The sequence below is a fragment of the Gobio gobio genome (genome assembly GCF_949357685.1).
Source record: "Gobio gobio genome assembly, chromosome: 13".
In the NCBI taxonomy this organism is placed as follows: Eukaryota; Metazoa; Chordata; class Actinopteri; order Cypriniformes; family Gobionidae; genus Gobio; species Gobio gobio.
Genome location: NC_137106.1, coordinates 1,262,280 through 1,274,779, shown reverse-complemented (window position 1 = coordinate 1,274,779; position 12,500 = coordinate 1,262,280). Strand labels below are relative to the sequence as shown.

At 39.8% G+C, this 12,500-nt stretch overlaps 2 protein-coding genes across 3 annotated transcripts in view; one reads left to right on the top strand and one right to left on the bottom strand.

The window, feature by feature from the left end:
- Positions 1-3,297, bottom strand: part of fsip1 (fibrous sheath interacting protein 1) — a 64,426-nt gene extending 61,129 nt beyond the window's left edge. The window contains exons 1-3 of one of the 2 annotated variants that reach the window (XM_079832928.1): positions 3,047-3,297; positions 2,816-2,859; positions 2,678-2,744 (exon numbers count right to left, since the gene is read on the bottom strand). In XM_079832928.1, the coding sequence (XP_079689054.1) occupies positions 2,678-2,744; positions 2,816-2,845 (97 nt within the window). In that variant the 5' untranslated portion in view covers positions 2,846-2,859; positions 3,047-3,297. Of the gene's footprint in view, positions 1-2,677; positions 2,745-2,815; positions 2,860-3,026 lie in introns of both variants that reach the window. The other variant, XM_079832929.1, reaches the window with a different exon arrangement.
- Positions 3,298-3,548: 251 nt separating this feature from the next.
- The window catches only part of dorip1 (dopamine receptor interacting protein 1), a gene marked incomplete at its 3' end in the record, with an annotated part of 9,846 nt that continues 894 nt past the window's right edge, over positions 3,549-12,500 (top strand). The window contains exons 1-2 of the mRNA XM_079833962.1: positions 3,549-3,659; positions 6,737-7,261. Of these exons, the coding sequence (XP_079690088.1) occupies positions 3,580-3,659; positions 6,737-7,261 (605 nt within the window). The 5' untranslated portion in view covers positions 3,549-3,579. The remainder of the gene's footprint in view (positions 3,660-6,736; positions 7,262-12,500) is intronic.

Genomic DNA, 12,500 nt, shown 5'->3' with positions numbered 1-12,500 from the left:
CACAGCTGATACTGTCTTATATTTAAAGAGGAATATCTAAAGAATAAATAATGTTTAAACTAGAAATCTATCTCGTGTTTTTCTATCAGCTCAACTGCACAGAACAGTGCCATAAATATTCATTTTCCACAGTTTGCATTCATGTAACTCAAAAAGTATTCAAGATATCTTAATATCCTTCTAGATTATCATTCTTAATAAACTTTTCTTTGGTAATCTTCTTTTTTAAGGCCCTATATGGTTCAATCCCAGAGATATGGGGACCTCAAAGCAGCTCCATGGTCAAATTGTTGAATTTTACCCATTTTAAATGGTCAAGAACCAAACGTAGGTCACTTTTTAAACACACTGTAAAACCTAACCGTTGTATGTACTAAAAAAAATGAGTTCACTGCACTCAAATATTACCGAATGTTGTGTGGACACAATGACTGAAACAGAACTCAAACTGAATGAGTTCTAGAACATTTCTAGTGCCCAGCATGATAATTGGATAATAATTGTATTGTTAAGTGATTAAATAAGTGATAATTGCGTATTAGTGATGAACACCTGATGATAATGAGCAGAATCACTGAAGGAAAGAGGAACACAAGAACTACAACTGACTTCAGCCACAGCTTTAGATGAAATCAACTGAAGGATAAAAGAAGACATTAAATCTCTGAAGATCTCAGCAGAGGAGGATTAAACAACTCCACAAACAGCACTACCAGCCTCACACATTACTAACCAGACTGACTTTAATTCCTGCCATTTCTGTTATATTGAAAATAATAGTTTTGTTCGAATTCACCATGATGGTGTTCAGTGTTTGCTTTTGTTGGGATCTTGACCCTTGACAAAACATGTCTTGCTCTGGCTGCTTTAACTGTGTTTACGAAGCACATTTGTTATGGTAAGAAAAGCCAAGAGAAAATGTGATCAGCTGGTTTTGGTTGTTTTTTGCTGATGATATTATTGTCATGCAGTGACTGAATCACTGATCTCATTCAGAGTCTAATAATCTGGTTATAGAGGTTTTGTGTTATTATTTTTTTTGTATTATTCATAATAGAACCTGGGTGATTCTACAGCACAAGATCTAGGATGGTTGTGGTAATCGAACAATATGCAGGATTTAAATGAAAAAAAATAATGCACAAAAAGTTTTAATCTACAACAGTACTTGGACACACACAGACATCAAAAATCAGAGTATGAATCTCAACAATGGTGACAATCAAAAAACATATTCAGATAAACAGATCAACTTTGAACATAAAACAAGCTACAAAAAAATCACAACAAACAGCAAAAGTAAAAGCAAATAGTAAAGAATCAAAGAAAATTAGTCACAATTCAGATGCATAATTTATTTATACCGCAATGCATGCTGGGACCCATGAGGGAGCTTTGATCAGTGGTACCCAGCATGCACTGCAGCATGAAGCTTTTCATTGATTGTCACCATTGTTGAGATTCATACGCAGATTCTTGATGTCTGTGTGTTTCTAAGTAATGCCATCGATTAAAACCTTTTGAACACTACATGATTTTAAAATCTTGCATATTTATTAATTACCACAACAGTGCTGGATCTCGTGCTATTTAAACATGTAGCCACCATTATGAACAATACAATAATTAACAACACAATACCGCTATAACCAGAGCATAAGACGTGAGATCAGTGACTTAAGCCACTACATGATGATTATACCAACCAGCCTTTTATAGCCAACATCACCTAAACACATTTTCTCTTAGCACTTCTTACCATAACTAATGTGCTTTCTAAACACACAGGAGCCCAACTAAAGCAAACACTCATCTCCATCATGGTTATTCATATTAATTAGACTATTATTTTCATTAAAACAGAAATTACAGAATTAAAGTCAGTCTGGTTAGTAATGTGTGAATCTGGTAGTGTTGTTTGTGGAGTTGTTTAATCCTCCTCTGCTGAGATCTTCAGAGATTTAATGTCTTATTTTATATTCTGTTATTTCATCTAAAGCTGTGGCTGAAGTCAGTTGTAGTTCTTGTGTTTCTCTTTCCTTCTGTGATTATGCTCATTATCATCAGGTGTTCATCACTAATGCTCAATCATCACTTAATTAATCACTTAATTTCTTGATTGCAATGAGTGTCTTATTTTAGTAAACTCAATTGAAATAAGTTCAAAGCACTCATAACTATTGTTTTCTAAAAATTGAAAGAATTAAGGTAATCAGTGTCCTCTAATTTAATGAGTTAGCTTAACTTACTAGATTTGACTTTGTGTGTGCTATTGTGAGCCAGCAGTAACTGCAAGCACTCTGAGTTCATTTAAAGGTTATAATTTCCGCTGTTTTACTCAATATAGGGAAGGTTCAGCTATATCAAGTATTTGAATGCAGTTTAAAGTTTAATTTTATATTAAGAAATATCCTTTTTCAGTGGACTTGATTAAAATAAGTACAGAGTACTCATAACTATTGTTTTTTATAAACCTAAATGGTTTGAGGTAATCGGTGTCCTCAAATGAAATGAGTTAGCTGAACTTGTTGGGTTTTACAGTGCAGCTGATAGTGTTTGTGTCTGAAGAGGAAAGGTACTAAATTAGTACTCAGAGAGTTACATTTTATACAATTCTTTTGATAGAGTGAAACAAGATACATTTCTGGTTTAAACATTATTTGTTCTTCAGTCAAACCTTGATCAGCGAGCGGCTTCTCTGCTGGACAGACACTGTTCCTCTTCTCACGCCAGTCCTCTGGATCCTGAAGAGACCAATGACCAATGAGTGTGTGTGTGTGTGTGTGTGTGTGTGTGTGTGTGTGTGTTTCCTCACCGTCTGTCCTGTGAGAGTAATATCCTCCATGTCTCCAGCAGCTCCTACAACACAACATTCACACACACACACACACACACACACACACACACACACACACACACACACACACACACACACACACACACACACACACACACACACTGCAGCAGCACTCAACTCAAATATGATCACATTACACAGAACATGTCGATATATAACGTTATATTACAGTAAATCAGTCTCACACACCGCGATCCTCTCTCTGTCCGATTGTTTACAGTAACGCGCGCGTCCGTATCCAGGGACGCCAGATCTCCCGGATGTAGCAACGGAACAAATTCAACAACGTTTCTCTAAACCCATTTCCGAGAAACTGCGAAGTTTATTACATTTAAAGAGTTTTGTGAGTTAAACTGTAATACCGAAATTATTCAGGGATAAAAAGGTTTTTGCAACAACTTTCCAACCGTCGTTGCAAACCGTCGCCACAAGAGCGCGCTAGAGCACTGCGCGTGCACGAGGCGCGAGCGAACAAGCGTCACTATAAATTTACTGTTGGAACATTCTACAAATATAAATTAAAACATACTTTAGTCAGTTTTAAACAACAATAAAATAGGTCACTACCTTCCTTCATACTTTAACAGAAGCGAGAAATAATAACGCTTTTTAAGAGCGCCAGTGGGCGGGGCTTCCTCAGCGCTGCGTGCGTGCGCGTCATCAGGTGGGCGGGGCGCCGCGCTGGAAAACAGATGCCATGTTGACTGCGTAGAGATGAAGACATGCGAAACATTATGGAGAGAGATTTCTGCTGTTTCACAGACACAGATGATCTGAGGAGCTTCATCTCACACTCCGAGCGGTGAGGGCATCACGAGCACGAGCACTGAAACACTGCATCAAACTCTGCATCTGCACAACAACAGGACTCAAGGGCTCGAGTATTAGTTATGACAGATAATCAAGTGCAGTTTTTGGACTAGAATTCAAATGAATGAGTTTTGCTTTGTCAACAGGATTTATTATGATTTCAAACTTCATACAAGCTCTAAATATTAGCTCAGTGTTTCTTTAAAAGTAATACATTGGAATGTCTATGTTATTATTCATCAAACCAAAACTAAATGTACATCAGCTCCAGTTGATTAATCACACTGCATTAAGACATTAATACGTTTTCTGTAATGGTGTGTTTAAATATGCAAATGATCTATGCACTCATTTGCATACATTTCCAGAATAGAAATGTGAACATTGGATGAAGATAGGTTCTTGTTTTATTTTTATGAGATATTAAAGTTAAAGGCTTTTCGAACGAGAGGATTCTGGATTAATCGGGCGCTTTAAGCACATGCGTAAAACGATATTATGTTTTATTGAGCAAGCCTGTAACCATCTCAATAGATGAAAAAGACAATTTACAGCCAAAACAGGCAATTTACTAAGAAAATATATGTTTTAAATCTTTTTAAATTGAGCCAAAAACCTAGGACTAGTTTGTGATAATCTCTGATATTTAACGAACGGTTCTATTGGCGACGATAATCCTAGAGGCAAAGTTCCTCAGAATGACGAGTTCTACAATATGGTATGAATGTCATGGGTGTGTGTGAAAAATCACGTGATATCTAATCCTCTACTTATGTGAAAATGTAATGGCGCCCCCCGGTGGCCGATTTCTTTCTAATTTCTCACACAGGCCCAGCGAGTTTCGTTCCGATCAGCCGCCGCTAAACTTGTCTGATAGCCGCTCAAACTTCATTGGTCAATGGCGGACATGTTTTTTTTGAGATGCGAGTCACTTTGGACAAAGACACCACACCGCAGTTTTCAAGTCAATCGGACGGACTGTTGCGTAGCTATAGCTGTTTTCATGGATTTGTTTATTTTATAGCGCCACCAAGTGGCCAGTCGCCCACAGATTGTGAACGTCCAGAGGTGGACCGAGTTTGGTGACATTATCTCATTGTGTTCATGAGTTATAGCCGTTTCAGTAAAAGTTGCCACGCCCACTTCAAACTTTTTGGCGTCCCGTTGCAGATGTGAATCGAAATTTCAACTTTTTTTTATTATAATTGACAATCGGACTCCAGAGAATCTGTCTGCACTGGTTTGTTTCCGACCAGGCGTAAAACATAGTGCGTAAAATCTAAAATACCCCAAAAATTCGCAGTTTTTAGAGTTATGCGCCATTACGTACTTTTGAGCACTGTAGCGCCCCCGTCAGGCCGATTTGGGCGAGCTTTGGTGACGTTGTAGACGGTGTGAGTACTACCAACCCTCAAAGTTTCAAGTCTCTACGACTCACGGTTTGGTCTGACGATCACTTTTAGGGGAGAATGTTAGGGGTTCATGCATGTAGCGCTGAAACTATTGTAATTGTTAAATTTTCCAAGGATCAGCATTCTCCTCTAAAACTGATTGGGCAGACCAAACCGTAAGGCCTTGAAGGCCAGAAGTTTTTATAAGCTAATGACCCAAAAAACGAGCGTTTAAGTACAAAAAACCAGAGGTGGACAGTAACGAAGTACATTTACTTGAGTTCTGTACTTAAGTACACTTTTTGAGTATCTGTACTTTACTGAAGTATTATTTTTTAGGGAAACTTTTACTTTAACTTCACTACATTTGATAGACAAATATTGTACTTTTTACTCCACTACATTTCTATAAAGGTCTTCGAAGTCAAAAGTCGTTTCTGTAGCAGCTTTGCAAGTCAGTGGATGATTTTTTTTCTTCTTTAAAATTTTTTTTTTTTTTTTTTGCAAATATAAATGTCTGGGAGAAAGAGAAGCATGGACATATGGATGAATCTGATAAAGCTGATGAACGAGCTCAGTTCAGTTTGTTTTTTGTGCCTCTGAGATGCCAGAGCTCGAGCACTGAATAGAGCTTTCTTTTGTGTTTTTTCCGCACTTAAACATACCAAAACTTTCATTTTGGAAAGTATTCACGTAAACAAAGTTGATTATGTCTTAAGTGAAGGTAAACAGTTGGGGGAATATCGGATGTGTATCAGTGTGTAGGATTTGTGCATTCTGCCTTAAAGTGACAGCAGCTTTATAAAAAGCTTTGTAACTTAAGTATTTAAATGAGTTTAAGGTGGTCGTATGGAGCATCACTGACTGGCTTAAACCACCATGGCATAGCGTGCATTTATACAACAATGCAACAATAATAAAACAATGCATTGACATAAAAAAGGAAATTTACTTTTGATACTTAAGTACTTTTAAAAGCAAGTACTTCTGTACTTTTACTTAAGTAAAAATAGTTTTTAACAACTTTCACTTGTAACAGAGTAATATTTGACCATTTACTTTCACTCAAGTAATGGAGTTGTGTACTTTGTCCACCTCTGCAAAAAAGTGGATTCAGGCCATTGAGACACGTTATATTACACTGAGAACTACACACACTAGAGGAGAACGTCATCAGAGACAGGAAATATCAAATATAAAACTGACATTTGGATATTTGACTTAACAGTGACAACATGTTTACTGCACACACACACACACTGAGACACACTGAGTGTCAGGATCCCAAAATGTCCCCATTCTTCAGCTGAAGCGTCACGCTTTACTGCCTTTTGTCTACTTAAATTCTCGTTTTTTTGGGTCGACAGCTTATAAAAACGTATTTCTGTGTTGTTTAGCTTGTTTGCTGTACACTTAGTCGCATATCAGCTTTTAGACATTGTTCTGTTTTTTGTTATAAGTCCGAAATGACAAGGAGCCGCTTCACGCAATGCAAAGTCAATGGAGAGCGTTGGATTGTTTCCCCCCCGGTGTGGGCGTGGCCTAAATACGCTCTGTCTCTATAGCAACTCCGTTCGTTTGTCCGAGTTAGCAACAGTAACTAAGGGGGGCGGGGCTTACCGATAGGTCAATTCCTTCAAGTGAATATGATGGTATGTGTCATCTTTTGTTGTGGCAGGACCAAGACGCTGTTCGAGGAGATCCGCGCCTCCATCAACAACAACGCGGAGGGCGAGCGCTGGTTCTGGCGGCCCGTCCTGCCCTGGGGCGGCGTGTTCCCGATCCGGGCCGGACGCAAGGCCATCGCCTCCACGCCGCTCTACGTGCAGATCAGCCTGAAGAACACCTGCACCATCGACGGCTTCCTCATGCTGCTCTACGTCATCCTGAGGGACAACCGCAGCTTCGCCCGCGAGCTGGCGCCCTTCCTGGGCAAGCGCTTCCTGGAGCACTTCCTGTTCCTGATGGACTCGTGCGACTACACCACGGTCAAGATGCTGTGGATCTGGGACCGCATGTCGAAGCGCCAGTACCGCTCCGAGGTGACCCACACGGCCCTGGAGATCGACCTGTTCGGAAATGAGCACGAGAACTTCACCAAGAACCTGGAGGACCTGATGTCCAGCGCGCAGGAGAGCTGCTGCTCCGCCCGCACCTGCCCCGCCCGCTTCCAGGAGCACCCCAGGAAGACCATCAGCGTCAAGTGCGTGACCTTTGACCCCTGACACGCTTTGCATAGAAGGTAGGCGTTTCTCAATGTCAAGGAAGGATCCTCGGAAGTCAGAATTCCGAGGATGCTACGTCATCGACGTCCGTCGAAGGTAGGGTTGGGTACCGAAATCCGGTTCCAATATGGCACCGGTACTTATATAACCGGTATGTACCGGACCGAATCAGAACGCAGATTTCGGTTCCTCATTTCGGTGCCAAAATTCAAACGTGCTTTCGCGCTTTGGCTGAGCCAGAGACAGACGCTCAGCGCTCGTCACATCACAACTCATGACAACTATTCAGTGTTTTCAACCACAACTCATGACAACTATTCAGTGTTTTCAACCACATCTCATGACAACTATTCAGTGTTTTCAACCACATCTCATGACAACTATTCAGTGTTTTCAACCACATCTCATGACAACTATTCAGTGTTTTCAACCACATCTCATGACAACTATTCAGTGTTTTCAACCACATCTCATGACAACTATTCAGTGTTTTCAACCACATCATGTTTATTCCAGGTTTCAGACATTTAAATGTTCATAAGTAGGCTACTAGCAAAAAACACACACTGATGTCTATGGAAGCGGCAATGACAATCCTTTCAGACGGTTATAATTTGACTAACGTTACGTGTTTTATTCACATCAGATACATGCACATTATATAGTAACTATAGCGTTTACTCTATTCTTCTTCCAGTTCACTGGTCACTTACTTTCATGTATTTCGTGAGACGAGAATGAAGTCAAGTGTTGTAAATCCGACAGATCCGATTCTGAGGCGCAAACTAACATGGCGCCGCCCATTGCGCTTTATAGATCAACTAACACACATTCACTCACACATTTGAACATCAGATAGTTCGTGACACAGTTAAGAAGTTTGTGAATATTTTGAATAAAAAGAAAAAACGAAATAAACCCGATACAGCTGAGCTGTCCGCGCTATTGCGGCTGCGGTGTGTCATGTGAGAAACATGTCGCGTCGTCATGGAAACATTAAGGCCATGCGTTCTAAAATATTTAGCCAGAGAATATGATCATATTTCAAAATAAAGCTGAAGCTGGAAGCTGGTTTGTAGCAGAGCAAGAATACAGACTAGGCTAACTGCTGTTATTACTGTAAGTGTTATTTAGAGTTATATTAGGCTTGTTGTAGTTGGTTAGGTGGCTATTAGGTTTTACTGTGAATTTGTAAATAAGTCAATTATAATTTGTAAATAAGTCAATTGTGTTTTGTATTTATTTATATTCATACATTTAAGTATACATTAAACTTTTAATAAATGGTTCAATTTAAATAAATAAATAAAAAGCCATTTAATGTTATCCACCTCGTTTTGTGGCCATTTAAAAAAAAAAAAAAAAGTATCGGTTCAGGCACTGTTTAGGCACCGGAACCGTTTTAAAAGTATCGGTTTGGCACCGGAATCGAAAAAAACCCAAACGATACCCAACCCTAGTCGAAGGGCTGTTCCAATGTCGAGGATCCTCGGAATTTCAACCAAGGTCTGAGTCCTTCGTTCGAAAAATATGCCCTATACAGGAAAGGATACATACGAGTAGCCTTCGCGCACTTCTACAATCCTATGCGCGCAGCTTTGCTATCTTGTTCAAAAAATACAAAATATCGGACGTTGGCGGAGTCGGAGCGTTAACGGGGCAATATGCTTTCAAGTGTAAGTATTTACGTTACCAAACATTTGTTATAACTAGGGCCGGGACTCGATTTGAATTGAATTAATTAGAGGCTTTGTAATTAATTAATCGAAATTAATCGCATTTTAATTGCATATAAATATTTGACCTGAGAACAGTGAGAAGTCATTTTTTTCACATGGATTTTTAGTATACCATTGAATAAAGACTGAATACATAAGCTTAATCAACGAAATATTGTTTATTTATTTCAGTCCAGCAGACCAGTGCAATGTTTGCCATTAAGTGTAGCAATAGCATATTTAGGTCCTTGTAACTTTACTCGGAGTCGGGCTAACATCCACGCTAACTCCTGTGTTTTGCGTTGAGGTGATATTTGAGGCTCGATGTGCTGCGGTGATACGCAAATTATCTTGTTGCATAGCTTGCACACAACCATGCTCTTGTCGACACTTCCCTCCTTTCGTTTTTTAAAACAAAATTTCCCATCCACGGGGCCAAGCAAAGCGGTTTCGTCAGCTTCTTCGTTCATGTTCACTGTGGTTTGTTGTTGTCAGAAGTCAAGAACGCTAGTTGGTGCTCCAGTATAATCGGTCCGTCGAAACTCATTCATTGAAAAACGTTCCGTGGTGCAAAAATAAGTGTGGTTAAAATTGTTATTTATTTTTTGCGTAATTAATCTTAATTAACGCGTTAAAGTCCTTACGTCACTGAATACCAGAGGTGGACAGTAACGAAGTACATTTACTTGAGTTCTGTACTTAAGTACACTTTTTGAGTATCTGTACTTTACTGAAGTATTATTTTTTAGGGAAACTTTTACTTTAACTTCACTACATCTGAAAGACAAATATCGTACTTTTTACTCCATTACATTTCTATAAAGGTCTTCAAAGTCAAAAGTCGTTTCTGTAGCAGCTTTGCAAGTCAGTGGATGATATTTTTTTTTGTTTTTTTGAGAATAGCCTATAAGTAATCACTTTTGTAGGGTCATTATTTCCCAAAAATGTTTAAACACTGATCAGTTTATAGCAAAATGGAGGAAGACAGTGTGTGCACCCATGGCCATACTAGAAAGTAAGTTTCAGTTTTCTGAAAAGATTAAAGATTAGTTTCGTTGGCATAAACTTGATGAATGTCTCATAAAATGTTCAAAAACGTAAATGTCAGGGAGAAAGAGAAGCATAGACATATGGATGATGAACTCAGTTCAGTTTGTTTTTTGTGCCTCTGAGATGAGCACGAGTACTGCTTACAGCTTTCTTTTGTGTTTTTTTCGCACTTAAACAGACTAAAACACACAAAATGTCAAAATTTTCATTTTGGAAAGTATTCACGTAAACAAAGTTGATTATGTCATAAGTGGACGTAAACAGTTGGGGGAATATCGGATGTGTATCAGTGTGTAGGATTTGTGCATTCTGCCTTAAAGTGACAGCAGCTTTATAACTTTATACAAGTATTTAAATGAGTTCAAGATAGTCGTATGCTAGCATGTCGGATAGAGCATCACTGACTGGCTTAAACCACCATGATGGATATAGCGTGCATTCATACAACAATGCAACAATAATAAAATAATGCATTGACATAAAAAAGGAAATTTACTTAAGTACTTTTATAAACAAGGACTTCTGTACTTTTACTTAAGTAAAAATAGTTTTTTACAACTTTCACTTGTAACGGAGTAATATTTGACCAGTGGTACTTTTACTTTTACTTGAGTAATGGAGTTGTGTAGTTTGTCCAGCTCTGCTGTATCCGTCTCATCTTTCTCAGCAACGCTAGCGAGGCAGCGGCAGTGTTGCCAAGTCCGTAGTTTTGCAGCGGCTGTTTTTCATGTCCGCGGGATGAAGCGACCCCAATTATGTGATATTTAGCCCCGGGAATGCGAGTAGGCAACCATGCCAAAAAACACATATTCCCCCCCAAATGTGATTTTTACTGGGGAATCCCCCCTAAAACGCAATTGAGCTTGTTTTGAGTAGCAATTGGGTGGGTTTTGTTGTGAAAACCTGGCAACCCTGGGCAGCGAAACACACACACACCAGGCTTGTTCGAGACGCATCGGCACTGCGCAGACCGATCCACGTATGATATAAAAAAAAAAACGCATGAGTGAATCAAAAGCATAAGGAGTCGTATGCTCTCGCTGCGAACAAGCCTTCCATCAACAATGCAAACGTTGCGTTACTATTGATTCACATGGCTTTACGATCCTACATCGGCATCAAAACAACGAAAACACAGCGAATCCAACGCATTCATGCAGCTCGCCGTAATTTGTACAGATGGAGATTACAAACGAGCAGCAGCTGTTAGCTCCATTAGCTCCATTAGCTGCTATTTCAACAATGGCGGATCTCCAGTTTGTGTTGGTCTTGTTGACTCCGCCCCCAGCGCCTGACGGAATCGGGTCTTACTTCTAGCCCTGTTCTAGCCCAGCAATGTTTTGGTGCTACTTAAGAACCACTTCTCCTGGCTCGGAGCTGGGCTTTGGGTGTGGAAACACAAAGAACCGATGTGAAACTAGGCTCTGGCTCCGATCTAGCTCTAGCTCTGCTTTGGTGGAAAAGGGGTAAATGTCAAGGATCCTTCCAAGTCACTTCCTCCTTCAGAGGCGAGGCGAGGCTCCTCTTAAGCATTCGGAGAACACGTAAATGGAACAGGCTAGCAAGTGCGCGTCAGCCTCATTACGTCAGTGAAAAGGTCCGTTAGCCATCAATAACGTCATTTGTACAATATCAATACGGTTGTAATTTGTACTGGCATTTAAAAGTTAAACTTTACAAATGTTTGTAGCGTAAATACTTACACTTGAAAGCATATTTTCCCGCCAACGTCCGATATTTTGTATTTTTTGAACAGATAGCAAAGCTGCGCGCATAGGATTGTGGGTGATTTGAGAACGCTAAGTGCGCGAAGTCTACTCGTAAGCATCCTTTCCTGTATAGGGCATATTTTTCGAACGAAGGACTCAGACTACTGAAATTCCGAGGATCCTCGACATTGGAACAGCCCTTCGACGGACGTCGATGACGTAGCATCCTCGAAATTCTGGCTTCAGAGGATCCTTCCTTGACATTGAGAAACGCCTAGAGACAGAGCGTATTTAGGCCACGCCCACCGGGGGGGAAAACAATCCAACGCTCTCCATTGACTTTGCATTGCGTGAGGCGGCATTCTTGTCATTTCGGACTTATAACAAAAAACAGAACAATGTCTAAAAGCTGATATGAGACAAAGTGTACAACAAACAAGCTAAACAACAGAAATAAGTTTTTATAAGCTGTCGACCCAAAAAAACGAGCGTTTAAGAAGATCAAAGTGATAAAGGCAGTAAAGCGTGACGCTTCAGCTGAAGAATGGGGACATTTTGGGATCCTGACACTCAGTGTGTCTCAGTGTGTGTCTGTGTGCAGTAAACATGTTGTCACTGTTGAGTCTAATCTCCAAATGTCAGTTTTATATGTGATATTTCCTGTCTCTGATGACGTTCTCCTCTAGTGTGTGTAGTTCTCAGTGTAATATAACGTGTCTCAATGGCCTGAATCCACTTTT